This window comes from Hemibagrus wyckioides, linkage group LG16, assembly GCF_019097595.1.
Source record: "Hemibagrus wyckioides isolate EC202008001 linkage group LG16, SWU_Hwy_1.0, whole genome shotgun sequence".
Lineage (NCBI taxonomy): Eukaryota > Metazoa > Chordata > Actinopteri > Siluriformes > Bagridae > Hemibagrus > Hemibagrus wyckioides.
In genome coordinates, this window is record NC_080725.1 from 15,978,773 (window position 1) to 15,996,833 (window position 18,061).

Sequence of the window (18,061 nt, forward strand, 5' to 3'; positions counted from 1 at the left end):
TGCATATAGAATACATTGAATTGACTGTAAGTGGAATAAAGCTCTACAGGTAGGTTACATACACCTAGGTAAAAGAGGGTACTCTACAGGGTACCTTTACAGGGACACTTTAACACCCCTCCCCATATTAAATAAATAAATAAAATGTAAAGCTTATTGAAAATCACCCCATGTCAAACCCGACTGAGTATTTTACTTTGTTTTTGTTTTTTTTGTTTGTTTTTATAAAAATGTAAAAAGGCTGCATAAATGAGGCGTTGTTTTGACGTTCATGAACTCTTGCTCCATTTGCCTCCATTTTGTGCCAGAAAACTGTTGTGCGGCAACAAAAGTACAAGACGGTCTCCTTGTAGTTGGGATCTAAATAAATCGATTTAAAAACTGCTTTGGGATTTATTTATTTATTTTCCCGAAACTGAAACCCGGTGCCTTTTGCGCCCTCCTTGAAATTTTACGCTGGATCTCGGCCATCTGTGAGTGAAAGTCGCTAGCATCAACTCCGAGTGATAGAGACGGGGGGAAAAAATGGAGGAGCAGTTCATCGGAGAGGATCCTGCTATGAAGATGGAGGAAGACGGAGAGGCGAGTGTGGAAGGACAGATACAGGCGGTCAGTGATGGAGGACCAGGAGAAAGCGAAGGGTCGAAGATCGATGCGAGTAAAAACGAGGAAGATGAAGGGTAAATGGATGAGACTCCGAAGAAACGCCTGATGTTTAGCTAGAAAGCTAGCCGAAATAGCGCCGTATCTTAGCTGATTGGATATACAGTGTATGTTAACTTGGCGCTTGTGGCAATCACAGTGATTTACTATTTCTTTCAGGTCATTATATATATATATTTATTTCTTTACACCTTATCACAAGCAGCAATATAACGTTGCTCGGTATCTTTCCAGTGTTGGTAGGCTTTCATTTGGATCAAACTGATGACGTTTCTGGCTAAGCTAGCCACCGGTAACGCGAAGCCGGCTAGTTAACACAATTTATTTCTTTAGCCATTTTAAAACCAGCATTAACTACTTGACAACCGCGGTTTTGGAAGTTTGTTTTTGCTTTTAAGTCGTTTTTAACAAGAACACCACACACTACCATGGGTAGCCATAAAAAAAATGTTGAATGCAAGCTGCGAGGCCTTAGCTATATAGCTAACATCCCAGACTGTTATAGCAGAGAGATATAACAAAATATCTCAGACCTTTTGTGTCGTTTGTTAAAAATAATATAATACTAATCTAATTTTCATGATACATCACGTCAATACAATAATGTAGCACCTAATAAACTAGCTAGAACGCCTCTATGCCAAGGTTTTGGTGTCTGGTTAAAAGTAAGGTGAGATTATTTGATATAATATACAGAGCTCTAATTCCCCTTCCATGTCTTTCTTAATTAGAGGCCTTCTTATTTTAATGTCATTGGTGCTATGCAAACTAGGGACACAGGCATTTCAGGCACCACTAGACGTTTTCCTAAAGTATTTTGAATGCAGTCATCTGAAAGGAGAATAACCTCGAGATAATGACCTCCATACAGTCCTTTTACTTTGAACATATTTAACACGCATCTTTCTGTCCCGCAGGAAAATGTTTGTTGGAGGCCTGAGCTGGGACACGACGAAGAAGGACTTGAAAGATTACTTCGCCAAGTTTGGGGAGGTTGTAGACTGCACTTTAAAGCTGGATCCTATGACCGGGCGATCCAGAGGCTTCGGCTTCGTACTGTTTAAAGACGCTGAGAGTGTGGAAAAGGTAGTGATCTTCACTATGGGGCCTTTTCTGTACAGCTCCTGGAGCGCCACTGCATTGTAGACCCATAGTATATAAAGAATAAAACACAACTGTTATATGAAAAATGATGATAAATGAATGACGCAGAGCAGAGGGCTGTTACCAATCAAAGCTTCTAACAGCTTGCCTGAAATGATTTATTCCTCTTATTCCTGATATTAGACATGTACTTTGTAGCCGTTTATGGTTACAGTTAATGTTGTGGAATATCCCCCAGGTAAATCAGTTTTTGTTAACACTTATAGCATCTATAAATGGTTGGTCCTATCTTTGTTTTCTGTCACTTGAAGTTAATAAACCAACAAAACGCAGCTTCCCATGTTACAGAGAATCTGGAAAGCATAAAGTCTGTTGTCCCTTCCTATGGCAGAAAACCCTCGGACCATTACTGACACCAGACATTCGTTTAGTTCATGTTAAACATGTCCTTACAAAACACTTCATTATAACAGCAATTAGATGTTATTCTTTGTTAAATAACAAAGAAAAAAAATTATGTATTTTAAATTCGCTTATTATTAAATAATGCGGAGCCACAGCATATTAGTATATCTGAATGAGTTGGTGCTGTAGAAATTCTAATGTATTAGAATGAGTACATGAAAATAAACCCGTGCCAGCACTGTTGTTCGTTCTGCTGCCATAGAAAATTAATCAACAACTTCTTACAAGTCAGATTAGAGAATTTAGTTAAGCACTCTATTTGACACTGTTTAAATTCTGCAGTGTTGGGGGCGGCAATTTCTAGTACTTCCAATTCTAAACACTTCCTGTTGTTTTAGCTATTATTTACATATTGTTCTTATTTACAGTAGAACCCGTTTTCTCTTTATCTAAGCTCGCATTCAGTAAGTAGTAATGATGTTATGTCACCTAATGTTTGCAGGTTATTCAGCAAAAAGAACACAAACTTAATGGAAAAGTGATTGACCCAAAAAAAGCAAAAGCCATGAAGTCCAAGGAACCTGTGAAGAAGATCTTTGTTGGCGGCATTTCACCAGACACTCCCGAAGAGAAGATCAGAGAGTACTTTCATGCTTTTGGAGAGGTGTGTAAAAATGATCTTCAAACACCAATAGATTTTTTTATTTAGTACACATGTTTTAGTCTCGTCAGTTTGGGTAATGATTGGGAAATTATTTTTTTGAATGAATTAAGCATCTTTAACTCAATGTTATAATTATATTTGGTTTTTAACTGATGGTAAGGTTTGGTGTTGTCTGTTGTCAGGTGGAGTCCATTGAGTTGCCAATGGAAAACAAAACAAATAAAAGGCGAGGATTCTGTTTCATCACCTTCAAAGAGGAGGAACCAGTGAAGAAAATCATGGAAAAGAAGTACCATAATATTGGTCTAAGCAAGGTATAGCATAAAGGCACTTGGTATACCGTTGATATGTACTGCATGTACACTGATCAGGCATAACATTATGACCACCTGCCTAATATTGTGCTGGTCCCCGTTTTGCTGCCAAAACAGCCCTGACCCATCAACGAATGGACTCCACTAGATCTCTGAAGGTGTGCTGTGGTATCTGACATGGATCATGGATTTGTATGTTCAGCACATCCCACAGATGCTGGATTGGATTGTGATCTGGGGAATTTGAAGTCAACACCTCAAACTCGTTGTTGTGCTCATCAAACCATTTCTGAACCATTTTTGCTTTGTGCCTTGGTCCATGGTGCTGAAAGAGGCCACAGTCATCATGGAATACCATTTCCATGAAAAGGTGTACATGGTCTGCAACAGTGCTTAGGTAGGTGGTTCATGTCAAAGTAACATCCACATGGATGGCAGGACCCAAGGTTTTCCAGCAGAAAATTGCCCAAAGCATGACACTGCCTTCACCAGCTTGCTTTTTTCCCATAGTGCATCCTGGTGCCATGTGTTCCCTCTTGTAAGCGACGCACATGCACCCTGCCATCCACATGATGTAAAAGAAAACATGATTCATCAGACCAGGTCATCTTCTTCTATTGCTCCATGGTCCAGTTCTAATGCTCACGTGTTGTTGCCGCTTTCGGTGGTGCATAGGGGTCAGCATGGGCACCCTGACTGGTCTGCAACTATGCAGCCCCATACGCCACAAACTGATGCACTGTGTATTCTGACACCTTTCTATCAGAACCAGCATTAACTTCATCAATGTTAGCAACAGTAGCTCGTCTGTTGGATCGGATCATTTCTTGGACCATTTCTTTGACCACTGTTGATACTGACCACTGCAGACGGGAACACCTCATAAGAGCTGCAGTTTTGGAGATGCTCTGATCCAGTCGTCCATCACAATTTGGCAGTTGTCAAAGTTGCTCGAATTACACTTGCTCATATTTCCTGCTTCTAACACATCAACTTTGAGGACAAAATGTTCACATGCTGCCTGATAAATCCCACCCACTAACAGGGGCCATGATGAGGAGATCATTAGTTTTATTCACCTCACCTGTCACTGCTCATAATGTTATGCCTGATCAGTGTACATATTTGTATTGTAAAATTTATAGTTTCTTTTTGATATCCCAGTAGATTTCTTTAACTTTAACGACTTTGAAATGCCATTGCATGCATTGTGGCTGTTAAATATGTTTATTAAAATCACCAGTAATCAGGTCAAAAAGTGTTATGAAGCCTTTAATGCAAATGTTAATGCTTGTATGCACTTGCTTTTACATAGTGTGAAGTCAAAGTGGCCATGTCAAAGGAGCAGTACCAGCAGCAGCAGTGGGGTGGAAGAGGTGGTTTCTCCTCCCGAGGTCGTGGGAGAGGAGGTGAGTGCAATTGTAGATGCAGTTTTAGCATCTTTTGGCACACTGATCTAAAGGAACACAAATGCTGGATTGACATTGGCATCTAAAATTCTATTCCTATTCATTTTCAGTAGGGTGAAAAACTGTGCACTGTGAGAACATGACACATATTCTGGTGAAAATTACAAGCTTCAGCCACTTATTACTGATCAGTCATGACTTTGGGGACAAAGACTGTCAAAGCAAATGAGTCTACTTAGATTGTGTTTAAATGTCATACATTCCTCCTAAGTCATGCAAAAAATATTTAGAGCACTGCAATAAATGATTTGGCAAATTGTAAAGTTAATAATAAAAGAAATGCCATCTGGCAGAAGGCTTGCCATACTGTCTGTGCTCTTGCCAAATTTCAAGCAAGATTTGTACTGAATAGTGAATGATTAAGAAAAATATCCGCTGTGGCAACTATCTATATTGCTGGATAACAGAAATAAAATCAATAATATTTCACATTTTTCAAGTGAAAAATCAACACATCACATCAAGTGGGGAGTTGAAGGCCAAAACAGCCAAATTAATTTTTAATTTTAATAACTGCACTGTCCCAGACTGCAGAATTTCTTAACATAAAAATGTTTCTTGTTATTGTTTGAAATGTGGTATATTGACAGTTTGTGGTTCTCCATTTCAGGGCCTAATCAAAATTGGAACCAAGGGTACGGAAACTACTGGAATCAAGGATATGGAAATTATGGAAACTATGGCTACAACAATCAAGGCTATGGTGGATACGGGGGCTATGATTACTCGGGTTACAACTACTACGGCTATGGTGACTACAGCAGTATGTAATGCTGTTTGTGAAAACGCTGCAAAAACTCTAAGAAAATAATGTATGAAAGTTTTTTTGATACTTATGTAATGACAACTGTACACTAAATTACCTAAGCTTTAAGCATAGATGTTTAGACCATTCGTGTTTTTGTTTTTTTTTTTGTTTTTGTCTGTCTTTGCTTTAACCTAAGATAAAATGTAGATATTTATTGTATGAGATGTGGTGCTATGTGGAATGGGAAAGGGATGTCTTACCTTCACAACTCATTTGTCACAAGTGCCTTGAGAGCCTTCAACAAGAGTTTAAAAATGTACATCTGTAGGTCAGTGGAGAAATGACCACCAGCCAATGGCCACTTTTAGAAGAAAATAAACTATTTTTAAAAATTCATCCAGTTTACTCCCAAAATTTTTTGTCTCCTCCAATATTTGCAGAAAATGTTATATTTGAAATACAGTGTAACGTAAGTATTGAATGCAATTAACATATTAATTACAAGTTATTTTCTAATTAATTGGCTAATCTAAACTGGATTAATAAAGTACAATTCAGATGGTATGTGGATCTATCTATCTATATATATCTATCTATATCTATCTATCTATATATATATATATATATATATATATATATATATATATATATATATATATATATATATATATATATATATTATATATTATATATATGAAATAAAATGTTTTACGTTTTGGCTGTAAGCTATTATTATCCTGCCATGTTCCTATACATTTAATAGCCACTGTTTTCTTCCTCCTGTGTTCTCTGCTTAACCTGCAGACCAGCAGAGTGGTTACGGCAAATCTCCAAGGCGAGGTGGCCATCAAAACAGTTACAAGCCATACTAGCATACTACAAGCATAAACTTCAAAACATACATACAGGTATGCAGTTGCATTACTTAACCCAAGCCATCCTTAGCCATTAACTTATGCTACATTAACCATCATATGTAATGTATTTTGCTTAATTTTTGTTTTTCTTTAAAGTTTTTCACAGCACCCTGGAGTGCTTTACTGTAGTGGTTAACATAGAGACTTCAGTCTTTTGGCAATAATGTAACAGCTGGCTTTTGGCTGTTTCTTGCCTTTTTGTAACAGTAAAAAAAGTTAACAGGTACAGTACTGCTAAATGGGTACGAGAAAATAAGGATTTGCAACGAAAACGCACAAAAGAAGAATGTTGTCTCCTAACTCTGACCTTGTTTGTACCTGCCAGCGGGGACTTCCTTGCAGGCCATGAGCTGACCTCCCGATTCTCTCAGGCCCGCTCAATGCGGACAGGGTACGAGAGGCGTACGCTCTCGAATGCTCCCATTTGGTATGGTCTTCCAACATCCTGTCTATGAATTGTCAAAAAAAAAAAAATAAACCCAGAAAACACATAACGGATACACCGAACTTTTATCCTTGCTTTTTTTTTACATTCTGTTTAAAATTCATGGCATTTGTTTTATGTAATACAACATATTTCTGTAATTTCGTAATGTCATTTTTTACAGGTAATGGTTAAATATGACAACACTGAAAAAAATAACTGTTTACTTTTCAAAGGATACAGCCTTCTCTGGATTTTCCAGTGTTAATATATGCACTTTTAATCTTACATGTAATGCTTGCTTTTCTTTATTTATAGCTCGTGTAGCAGTAATAGCCAGTAGTCCATGAGCTAAAACCTGGTTTGTACTTGGACGCCACTACGTTGGAGAATTTTCATATTAATTTTCATATTTGTATTGTGTGTTTTAATGACAGCGGTGGAAGAAGTTTGTTAATTTCATCTAACAAATTCTCTTTTTTTTAATCTTTTCAAACCTGAGAAATTTGCCTGAAATGTTATTGTGATTTTTCAATAATTAAAGGCTTCATATTTTGTGTCTGGGCTTAAATTTATTATTACTTAACTTTAATGTATTTGGGGATTTTTATATCATATAATTTTTTAACCAGTATTTCTAGATTATTGCATTTTAAAAATGAATTAAGTAAAGTTTTTTTTTTTTTTCTCGAGAAACAAGATACCTACCAGTGTTTGTTTATGAAATTAATTAATATTTTTATTTTCTGTCTTTCAGGTGGAGATATTTTTGGAAGATAACATCTGAAGCAAACATCTTTGAGTCAAGGCAGATGTTTATTAAGGAGTGTTAATGACAAAAACCTTTTCTTCACTTTAACTACAGCTACTGGCCATGTACAGTATGCTTTGTCTTTATGAGCTGCCTGATGAAGGTGGATATTTCTGATGAACATTTAACTTGTCCTCAGACTCAGTATAACACGCTTTCTCTAGTCGAAATCATTTCTTGTTTTGTGTTGATATGCTAGTTTATATTAGTAGAGTTTGTCAGTCCATTATTTGCAAGCATTGTACTCCTGGGTCATTAGTTCAGTTCTAAATTTCAGCAGTATTTATTAGTTGAAGTTGATGAGTAGAAGTGGCCGTAAGTTGATATATATATATTTTTTTTAGGCTTAGGAGTGTTTTGCTACAGAATCAGTTTAATCGTTTAAAATCGTTTAAATCATTTAGTGATACTATGAATGAAATAAAATGTATCAACCCTGAATTCAATGCATGCCACAGAGTCTCTTTATTATTATGAGCAGTCTCATTTGTACAGTGTTCAGTATTTACATGCTAATTAAAAACATCATGTGAGATAATTAAGGTTATACATTTCATTTTCTGTAGAATGTTCAATGTTGGAGGCAGAAGGGAAAATCATAATTAATGGAATACTATGAAATACAAACCAATACCATTACAACATCCAAAAACAAAGGTTGGACCATAAATAGGACACATGGAGTTCAAAATACTAAACACAATCATAAACCTACTTCCTTCTCTAGGCTTACCCTTCAGAAAAATGTACCTATTTACTCATTTGTTATATAAACTACAACCACTATATGGTTTCAAAGGTCCAGAGGAGGCTGGATTTTAAATTAGTGTCAGTCTTGTAAACACTAAGAATGAAATGTTAATTGATTATCTCAAGCGAATCAACCCTTTCAACTCTAGTGCTTCAGTTCACCATTTATCGGATAATATTTTTTATACAGTAAACATTTTGCATCATATTCACATGACATTGCTCTGAATGTGTTGTCTCTCAAAGGACAGATAACAAAAACAGCATAAATATAGGCTATGACCCAATTTCCACTTAACTACAGTCGATGCAGGAAAGAAGTGTATGGTGTGTGTGTGTTTGTGTGTTATGAGGGAATGACTCCAGTTGCCAGAAGAATGATGAGCAAAACAATGATGAACACAACCACTCCAATTATGATCATCATTTTGATATTTTTCCACCAATACTTTCTGGAAACCCGTGCAGAAGTCCTTTGAAATGAGTCAGCCTGATCGAGGGCGCATGCATTAAAGAAGAAAATAGTGTAAGTGAAAATAATGGCGTAATGGAGGTAACATAGTTATTGAGACTTTTTTAAAGAATCATCAAAGATACATTATTTATGTCTTGCTGTTTAGTCAGGATCAATGAATAAATCATAATTAATGACTTACAGTTGCCTGCAGATCATCTGTTTTCCCGATTAGGTCATCTAGCCTCTCTCCCCTCTCCAACACTTTGTTTATGTTGTCTTTGAGGATAACTTTGACATCATTGACCTGCTCCTGAACTTGATTAATCTTACTGGAGCCATCTGGTTGTACATTGTGCTCAGCCTATATAGAGGGTATCCAAAGAATATGAAGGCAGTCATAGGTAACTTCAAAGTTAATCTTTACTTAATGTTAAAGTACAGCATTGTAATGGGGCAAATATATTATACTATATATATATATATATACTGTAGTATAATATATTTTGACATTGTGACATTGATCAGTATTAGTGTACAGCCTGTATTTTATAAATTGCCAATCTCTGGCGGAGAATTTAGTTCACACACCGCAATTATAAGAAGTAATGTGCCTCAGACCACTCAACATAATAATAATAATAATAATAATAATAATAATAATAATAATAATAATAATAATAGTAATAATAGTAATAATAATAATAAAAATATGCCTCAGAGCTCAAAATGTTGTTTTGCAAGCTGTAAAATTCCTTTGCTGACAACTTGCTGACATTTTGATTTCACTTCCCTCCTCAGCGGACCATGAACTTCCTCTATTTGTTAAATGAGTGATGACATAGACTTTAGTATTTTGGAAGCTTTTTAAATTCCCACTGTAATTTCTTTTTGTAACCTTTTTGTACTTTATTTTTCACATATCTGTTGTTTTTGTATATTGTTATCTCTATTTTTAAGGACATGTTCCATCCACAGAACTACCAGGTTGGTTTTAACCTTAAGCAAATAAGTACACAATCACAAGACAAACAGAATGAGGAAACGATTTCACTTACCATATTCGTACTTCTCAGATGCCAGTTCAAACGTTCTGTGCTTGAAAGGTCTTACCTCCACCAACTTTGTTTTATAACAAACTCTCTACCATTGCTTAACAGATACAGGATATAGTTTCTACACCAAGCTGTTGAGCGCTACAATGCAAGTCTGAGCAAACAGACAGGAAGGCTTCAGACCTCATTTGCACACAAGGCCACCCCTCCCAGGCTGAGTTGCGTGTACATTAACAACTACCAGATAAATGCAGGCTGCCTACTGGCCATGAGTCAGTCAATCATTCGGAGCAGACTTAGCATATGCTGCACAAGCACCTGAGGTAGTGTATGTACTTTACTCATATGACTGGGCAAAGGCCACTGTCCTTATCAGAGTACTATAAACAAAGGCAATAAAGAAGTGAAAAGTAATAAAAGAGCAAGGTGTTCCATTCTGCCACTTGTAAAGGACTATTCAAGTGGAGAATATGGTGCAACATTGCAACATAATCCATGCAAAGGATCCTTCCAGCAGTAAAAAGAAAATTCTTATAGCTATTAAAACATGTCATTTATCATAGTCACAAAAGTGCACCATTACATAATTTAATACCAAATCTCTTTTTAATTTTGAATGTGGTGTGTTACACAACATTTAGTGACAAAGCGACAACTTGTAGTCCAAGGTATTACAAAAGCCATCTTAAATGTTTAGTGAGGTTATAAATGGTCACTATTTGATAAAGGCAAACAGTACTAAGTGTGTTAAAGGGATGTTCATTATGAGCATATTAGAAATTAGAGTCCAGGAATATAGTCTTTGTAATGGAGCAATACAGTGGTAACAGGTTGCCTTTTCACTACTCCCGGGTTTGATTCTGAAATCAGTTTTTTTTTTTGTCTGTTTGTTTTTGTATGTTCTCATCATGTATCCATAGGTTTCCTCTGTGTTTTCACTGGTTTTCGCTCAACTCCCAGTATTTGTACATATGCCAGTATGCTAGTAAGTCTGGGAATATGTGTACATGGTTCTATGTGATAAACTTCCACCCCATTCTGGGTGGCTCAAGATCCACTACAACACTGATCAGTATAAAGCAGTTACTAATGAATGAATGAATGAATGAATGAATGAATGAATGAATGAATGAATGGAGTTTTATAATTGCTTCTTAAGTAAGTCTTCAGTTTTCAGGTGAGACAAAATAATAGATTTGTTTTTGTCATGGACTACTGTTTTATTATTATTATTATTATTATTATTATTATTATTATTATTATTATTATTATTATTATTATTATTATTATTATTATTATTATTATATCATCTGATAGAAAAACGGTTGTTCGTGTAATTTGTGAACTGCTGACGCTGCAATGTTAGTGGTCCTGGGTTCGGGCAAAATTCACGGACATTGACCATATCTTGAGCCAGAATAAACCACGCCCCCCAGGCAGACTTTGATTTAAGTCTGTGTGCAGTTCTTTTACTTGTTTTTCTGCAGCTAAGAAACACTGGTAACTGATTTGTGGCATCCTTTACTTTCATAATGAATTATACCGGGAATAGCAAACCAGGAAAAACTTTCCTTTTTACATCAGAATCTGTCGGTGAAGGTCATGCTGGTAAGACATTATTTTTGTCATATGGATAAGACAGAAATTAAATTAGCTATGTAGACTATTGTAACACATAATCAAACCGTCTTTTCCTCATCATATAGTAAGGTAATTACTAATGTCTAATTTATCAATGGCAGTTTATCTTGAAATAATAAAGTTCTAATAAAATTTGTATGTACAAATCCAGACATGCCATCCTCATAAAATAATGAACTTTGACTTAATCATTATGAAATCACTTAAGTTAGCCCTCAATTTATTGGTTAGTCGTTGATTATATAAAAAAGAATGCATCATACTGAGAAAAACGTGTCCTCATTTTCACCCACAGATAAAATGTGTGACCAGATAAGTGATGCTGTTTTGGATGCCTATCTTTCCCAAGACCCTGACTCCAGAGTTGCATGTGGTATACACATCGAATATTCTTCCATTACAATTAATTGGTTGATTTTAATTAATTAATGTAATCAGTCATTTAAAAAATATACCACATATTTATACTCACTGAGCATGTTATTAAAAATTAACTGTACTAATATTGGATAGGGCCTTCATTTGCACTCAAAGCAGCCTCAATTCTTTGTGGCATGGATTTCACAAGATGCTGGAAACATGCCTTTAAATTTCTGGTACATTTTAACCTGATTATTTCATGCAGTTTCTGCAGATTTTTAGGTGCAAATCGTCTGTTCCTCTTGTGTACGTTGGACTGGGAAGGCCACTGATAACAGTGAACTCATTGTCATGTGTGTGAAACCTTTGAGAGACTTTTGCTTTGTGACGTGTTGTTTAATCATGCTGAAAGTAGCTGTTAGAAGACAGGTACATGTTGGCCATGAAGTAATGTATAATGCTCAAATGGGCTGTGAAATTCAAGTGATGATTGGTTGGTATTAATGGGCTCAAAGTGTGCCAAGAAAACATCCCTTACACCATCATACCACCCCCACCAGCCTGGACTGTTGGCACAAAGCAGGGGTCCATGAATTCATGTTCTCTGTGCTAAATTCTGACCCTACCTTCTGTGTGCCTTAGCAGAAACTGAGATTCAACAGACTAGGCTTTGTTTTTTCCAGGCTTCAGCTATTCAGTTTTGGTTAGGCTGTGCCCAGTGCAGCCTCAGCTTTCTGTTCTTGGCTGAGAGAAGTGGAACCCAATGTGGTATTCCACTGTTCCAGCTCATCCGCTTCAAATACTGACATGTTGTGCTTTCTAAGATGCTTTTCTGTTCACCACAACTGTACAGAAAGGTTATCTGAGTTACTGTAGCCTCTTTCTCAGCCTGGGCATTCTCCATTGACCTCTCTCATCGAAAAGGTAGTGTGATGCTTTGGACAGTGTTCTATTGGGAAAACTTGTGTTCTGCCATTCATGAGTGTTATGTTTACATATACCACCTACCTAAACATTGTCGTAGAGTGAAGAGTGTAAGTACACCTCTTCATGGCAATGGTATTCCCCAATGGCTGTGGCCTCTTTCAGCACAATAACATGCCTTGCCACACTGCAAATTCCCCAGATCTTGGTGTCAGATACCACTGCACACCTACAGAGGTCTTGACAGGTTAGAGCTTTTAGGTGGCACATGAGGGTCCTACACAATATTACACAGTAGGAAATTACTGATAGGCCTCATTAGATTTTCAATTGCTATTGTTCAAGTATGGAACAAAGTTAACATTTTTTATTAAAACAGAATGTGTGGCTAAGACGGGCATGATTCTGCTTTGTGGAGAGGTGACTTCAAAGGCAGTAGTTGATCTTCAGAAGGTGGTCAGAGACACCGTGAAGAGTATTGGGTATGACGACTCATCCAAAGGTAAGAAAAAAAAGAAATTGATAACCCAGAGCAAAAATAAATGAATCGCCTATATTTTATGTTCCATACATGATACTGTTGTGAAAGTAGACCGTAATCACAACTTGCATTGCCGTCATCCCTGTCTAAATCCTTTGCATGTTCTCCCTTTGTATGCATGGGTTTCTTCTGGGTTCTTACACCTCCCAGAAGCACCCCATCAAATGGATTAGATACACTGAAACGTCCATAGGTGTGAATGAAGGCTTGACTGTGTGTGCATGGTGGACTATCGATTTACTGGCGTCCGAATTTGGGTGCATTCCCACTTCACATCTGGTTTTTCCAGGATTCGCTCTAATGCTAACAAGGATAAAGCAGTTACTGAAGATGGACAAAGTGACATGAAATAATTGATGGGACAGAAACAAGCATGATAATTACTCTTTCACTAGGTTTTGACTACAAGACCTGCAATGTGCTTGTGGCCCTGGAGCCACAGTGTACTGAGATTAGTGACTGTGTGTTTGAAGGTCGTGATGAGGAGGACATTGGTGCTGGCGATCAGGTTAGACTTACTTTATACAAATTTATTTTACAATGTTACATGACTTTATGTGTATTTAATGTGAACAAATGAATAAAAAAAATGATCACATAAAACTCCCACATTCACATAGCCACAATGCCATTTTAGAACTTCCAATGATTAATTAGTTTGATTTTGCATTTTTTATGTATCTTTTTTGTTTTACCACTAGTTCCCCTTTTATTAATGCTTGTCATATATTTTTTTATTTATTATAGTTTGCTTGTTTTAAACATCTTTAATCATGTTTAATGGCGTACTTAGTCATTATTATTATTATTTATTATTATTATTATTATTATTATTATTATTATTATTATTATTATTATTATTATTATTATTATTATTATCATTACAGGGCCTAATGTTTGGTTATGCAACAGATGAGACAGAGGAATGCATGCCATTGACCATTCTCTTGGCTCATAAACTCAATTCTAAAATGAAAGAGCTGTCACGGAATGGAGAGTGTCCCTGGATATTACCTGACTGTAAATCACAGGTAAAATGAAGGGAAGAAAACTTCACAGTACAGTACAATATCAGTAGTACAAATAAAATCATTTAACGTGATCTTGACAGGTTACAGTGGAATACTGTGATAACAAGGGAGCCACGGAGCCAGTTCGAGTTCACACAGTGGTCATCTCAGTCCAGCATAAACCTGACATTACATTAGCTGAAATCCGACAGAATCTGATGGAAAAAGTAGTCAAAGCAGTGATCCCAGCCAAGTACCTGGATGACAGAACTATATATCACCTGCTGCCAAGTGGAAAATTTCTAATGGGTGGCCCACAGGTGAGTAAAATCTTTTTATCGCCAGAGCACCAGCTTTAAGTTCTAAATATTCTGGAGATATATGGGATGAAGCAAGAACCTCAAATGAATCACTTAGCTGCATAAGCTTGATATATGCTGTGTTAATTTGACTTGACATTCTTGTGTCTGAAATTTTGATTCATTTATCAGGGTGATGCAGGTCTTACAGGCAGAAAGATCATTGTTGACACATATGGTGGCTGGGGTGGTCATGGTGGTGGAGCCTTCTCTGGAAAGGATTGCAGCAAAGTGGATCGTTCTGGAGCTTATGCTGCTCGCTGGGTGGCCAAATCACTTGTAAAAGCCAGGCTATGCAGAAGGGCACTGGTACAGGTAAGGAAGGCCACTATGCTCTAGATTCAGCATAATCCTTAACTAAAAGAAGTTTTGGTAGGTAATATATCAAATGGGTTTTATCACTAAATACTGGCTGGTTACGGATTATGAATTAAACATAAAATTGGTGTGTGAAAGCAAATGCATCAAATGTTTTATAATATTTTATAACAGCAGTTTCTTTAATTAAAAAAAGACCAGTATTTACATTTAGTAAATAGTTCAATAACTCATCTGTCACTAGTTTACTTACTAGTTATTGTTAACAAAGGAGAGGTGAAGACGATTTTGTTTTTAATTGTTTGTAACAATACTTTTATATGACAGCTGCTCTGTTTGCTGATTTGGTTCATAGATCTCATATTCCATTGGCATAAGCCATCCTTTGTCAATCTCAGTTTTCCATTACGGGACATCCACCAGAGATGAAGATGAGCTTCTGGAAATTGTTCAAAAGAATTTTGACTTAAGACCAGGGGTAATCGTCAAGTAAGTAGAATTAAGACAAACTTAAGTGCAGACTTTAAAATAGTACAGTATGACATGCTCATGGGGATGGTTTCTGTATGTATTCTTTTACAGGCAGCTTGGTCTGAAAAAACCCATTTTTCAGAAAACTGCCAGCTTTGGACATTTTGGAAGAGAGGATTTTCCGTGGGAGAAGCCAAAGAAATTGGTGCTTTAGTGTTTCAGTTATAACTAAGAAAATATATTTAATTGCGGCAAGCTAAAAATTAATACATAATGTCATTTTCAGCTGAAGTGTCTGTTTTCAAGTGAAGTGGTTTAGGAAGGGAACCCTTCTTTCTCTACATTTTACAGGCATTCAGATGATTGTTTCTTAATTCACAGCTGTTGTCAAGTTATTTTTGGAGGAAAATTGAGAAATTGTTAAACCTTATGACAGGTGGCACCAGTTATATTTTATTATTCATGTTTTCAGTAGAATTAAACAGCTTGCTGTATTGTTTGAATATAATGGAATTTATGTTCGAAGCAAACAATATGTAATCATACAGCCATACAATGCTGAAATTTCACGGAATATTTTCCAGAAAAAGAAAATCTTATTTAGTTATGTGACTAGAAATTAATCCAAATATAATTATGCTAAACAAAAACATGAGAAAACAAATATTTTATATTGGATTGTCCTAAAAGCAATGAAATAAAATTTACGCTTTAGAAGTTCCAGCGTTTTCAGACTTTTCTGTCACTTCCATGCTCCACCACCGGGTGTCATTAAAGATGTCGAAATACTAAAGCTAAATAAGAAAATACATTATTTTGGTAGATTCATCAAATGTTGCATCTATTTTTTACAATCAGTGCTTTCCCTCTGGATATGTGGGAACCACCTAACCACTGATGATGGGTTCAAACCACATCTCATCTGATGCATTATGAGTGACTTGATGCATTATGAGTGACTGAAACAACTTCTGATTTTATTTGTGAACCATGTAAATTTTTCATTTGGTTTGGGTTAAATGGAAATGCTTTTTCAATACTCTAGTAATAGCAAACTTTCAATTCCAGCATAATGAAGCAAGGGGAAACAAGAAGGCGTGTTAAAATAAAACACTGATAGAACAATGATGAAGTACTATATAGATATTTATATAAGGAGTCACTATAAACAATTTTCTGCCATGTCATGTCTGTTGCTGGTTGCAACAAAAAGAAGGTTTAGGGCATTCTATTGTCAGAAATATCAGGAACTATAGTAAGTATATATTATGCTAATGATCACAAGAAACTGATAATGAACACAAACAACTTTATATTGATATAGATTTTGAAGAAAATAATTCTAAATATCTGTTTCAAATGCTTTAAATAGTCATGAGCAGGATTTAATTTATGCATTTATAATGACAGACATCAAGGCCACTGGGACAAAGGCCTTGACGTGCAACGACTGGCACTGATAGCATTTACATTTATGATTAACCTCTGGGTCCATCGTGCTTCTGCTGTGCCACTCTGCACAAAAGAGTGAATAATCTCAATTCAAAAGCCTGTGGACCTAGCCTTACTCTCCCTGACAGTTTAGAATGATTCGTTTTTTTCCTATACACTACTTGTGGCCACTGGTTCCTGCTCTGCCTGAGGCTCATTTTTTGGAATAAACAAAAGCTACACTTAGCAGAGGATGGTTTTAAACCATCATCTGCTGGGTTATGGGCCCTACACACTTCCTCTATGCCAGTTTGCTCAGAACACACACAATAGTGCCTTATACATTAGGCCACTGGGGTTGCTCCAGCAAGGACACCTCTGCTATGCACATTCAGGCACTACATTGAAAAGAACTTTGGCAGAGCCTGACTCTCATTGACTGTGAGGTGAGTCCCTTATCCCTTAGGCTACTGGGACCAAGGCCTTGACCTGCCTTGAAACAAAGGCATCCTAACCATTTTTCTGGTATGTCTATGAGGCAAAAAGGTCTTAAATCCTGGCATATGAAACCGGTGTCTTTCGTGTGGCAAATGTACTAACCCACTCCAGCGCTAAGGAGAATGTATTTTGAGAAATACTTAAAGTTCTTCGCTCTGAAGCATGACTCCATGTCGACTACATGGAGAGGGTGACCTCGGAATTAGCCATCATTCACCCTGCTCTGCATGAGTATTTTTTGGCATAAACAAAAGCTGCACTTAACAGAAGATAGTTTCAATCCATCGACCTCTGGGTTATAGGCTTCTGCTACCCCACTTTGCTCAAAGCACACCCCAGATGGGACTTGAACCCACAGTCCTTGTCTTCAGAGGCCAGGGCCTTATTCATTAGGTCACTGGGGCTCCTCCAGCTGTGTGGCTGTGTGGTTGTGTTACACACATTCAGGCACAACATTTAAAAGAACTTGGGCAGGGCCTCAATCTCATCGACTATGAAGCACAGTCACTGGCTTAAGAGGCCAGTGCCTCATTCCTTAAAAGATCTTGAAAAGTACTTAAAGTTCTTCGCTCTGAAGCATAACTTAAATTAATCTCTAGATTAATATGTAATCTAAGAATACAAAAGCTATATGCAACATATCTATATTTTCTATATTTCTTTTGTCATCGTCTGTCACTGGACAATAAATTCTGGCCTTGTCCTGGCTATGTCCAGTTGCTGATGTCCT

The 18,061-nt window shown here is 36.7% G+C and overlaps 3 protein-coding genes across 14 annotated transcripts; 2 read left to right on the plus strand and 1 right to left on the minus strand.

The window, feature by feature from the left end:
* Positions 1-25: 25 nt before the first annotated feature.
* hnrnpd (heterogeneous nuclear ribonucleoprotein D) lies at positions 26-7,965 on the plus strand. 11 transcript variants are annotated; one of them, XR_009206907.1, is made up of 9 exons: positions 26-680; positions 1,581-1,749; positions 2,675-2,836; positions 3,019-3,150; positions 4,466-4,559; positions 5,230-5,382; positions 6,172-6,275; positions 6,610-6,711; positions 7,466-7,965. XR_009206907.1 is itself a non-coding variant. In XM_058412507.1 (8 exons), the coding sequence occupies exons 1-7, from the start codon at positions 526-528 to the stop codon at positions 6,237-6,239; spliced, it is 933 nt and encodes a 310-aa protein (XP_058268490.1). In that variant the 5' UTR covers positions 26-525; the 3' UTR covers positions 6,240-6,275; positions 6,610-7,965. The 11 variants fall into 11 exon arrangements, 7 of the variants coding, with proteins under 7 accessions (XP_058268490.1, XP_058268491.1, XP_058268492.1 ...); XR_009206906.1 differs by having other exon boundaries at positions 6,172-6,711; XM_058412507.1 differs by having other exon boundaries at positions 6,610-7,965.
* On the minus strand, positions 7,961-9,975 carry si:ch73-234b20.5 (uncharacterized protein LOC449923 homolog). Its single transcript, XM_058412520.1, has 3 exons — positions 9,782-9,975; positions 8,926-9,087; positions 7,961-8,759 (listed from the first exon to the last, which is right to left on the minus strand). Exons 1-3 carry the CDS (start codon positions 9,782-9,784, stop codon positions 8,616-8,618), a joined length of 309 nt encoding a protein of 102 aa, XP_058268503.1. The 5' UTR covers positions 9,785-9,975; the 3' UTR covers positions 7,961-8,615.
* A 1,256-nt stretch (positions 9,976-11,231) lies between these two features.
* Positions 11,232-16,100, plus strand: mat2al (methionine adenosyltransferase II, alpha-like). 2 transcript variants are annotated; one of them, XM_058412317.1, is made up of 9 exons: positions 11,235-11,386; positions 11,715-11,792; positions 13,083-13,205; positions 13,640-13,752; positions 14,132-14,275; positions 14,356-14,574; positions 14,746-14,928; positions 15,287-15,420; positions 15,514-16,100. In XM_058412317.1, exons 1-9 carry the CDS (start codon positions 11,311-11,313, stop codon positions 15,614-15,616), a joined length of 1,173 nt encoding a protein of 390 aa, XP_058268300.1. In that variant the 5' UTR covers positions 11,235-11,310; the 3' UTR covers positions 15,617-16,100. The 2 variants fall into 2 exon arrangements, with proteins under 2 accessions (XP_058268301.1, XP_058268300.1); XM_058412318.1 differs by lacking the exon at positions 15,514-16,100 and having other exon boundaries at positions 11,232-11,386; positions 15,287-15,424.
* The last annotated feature ends 1,961 nt before the right edge of the window (positions 16,101-18,061 follow it).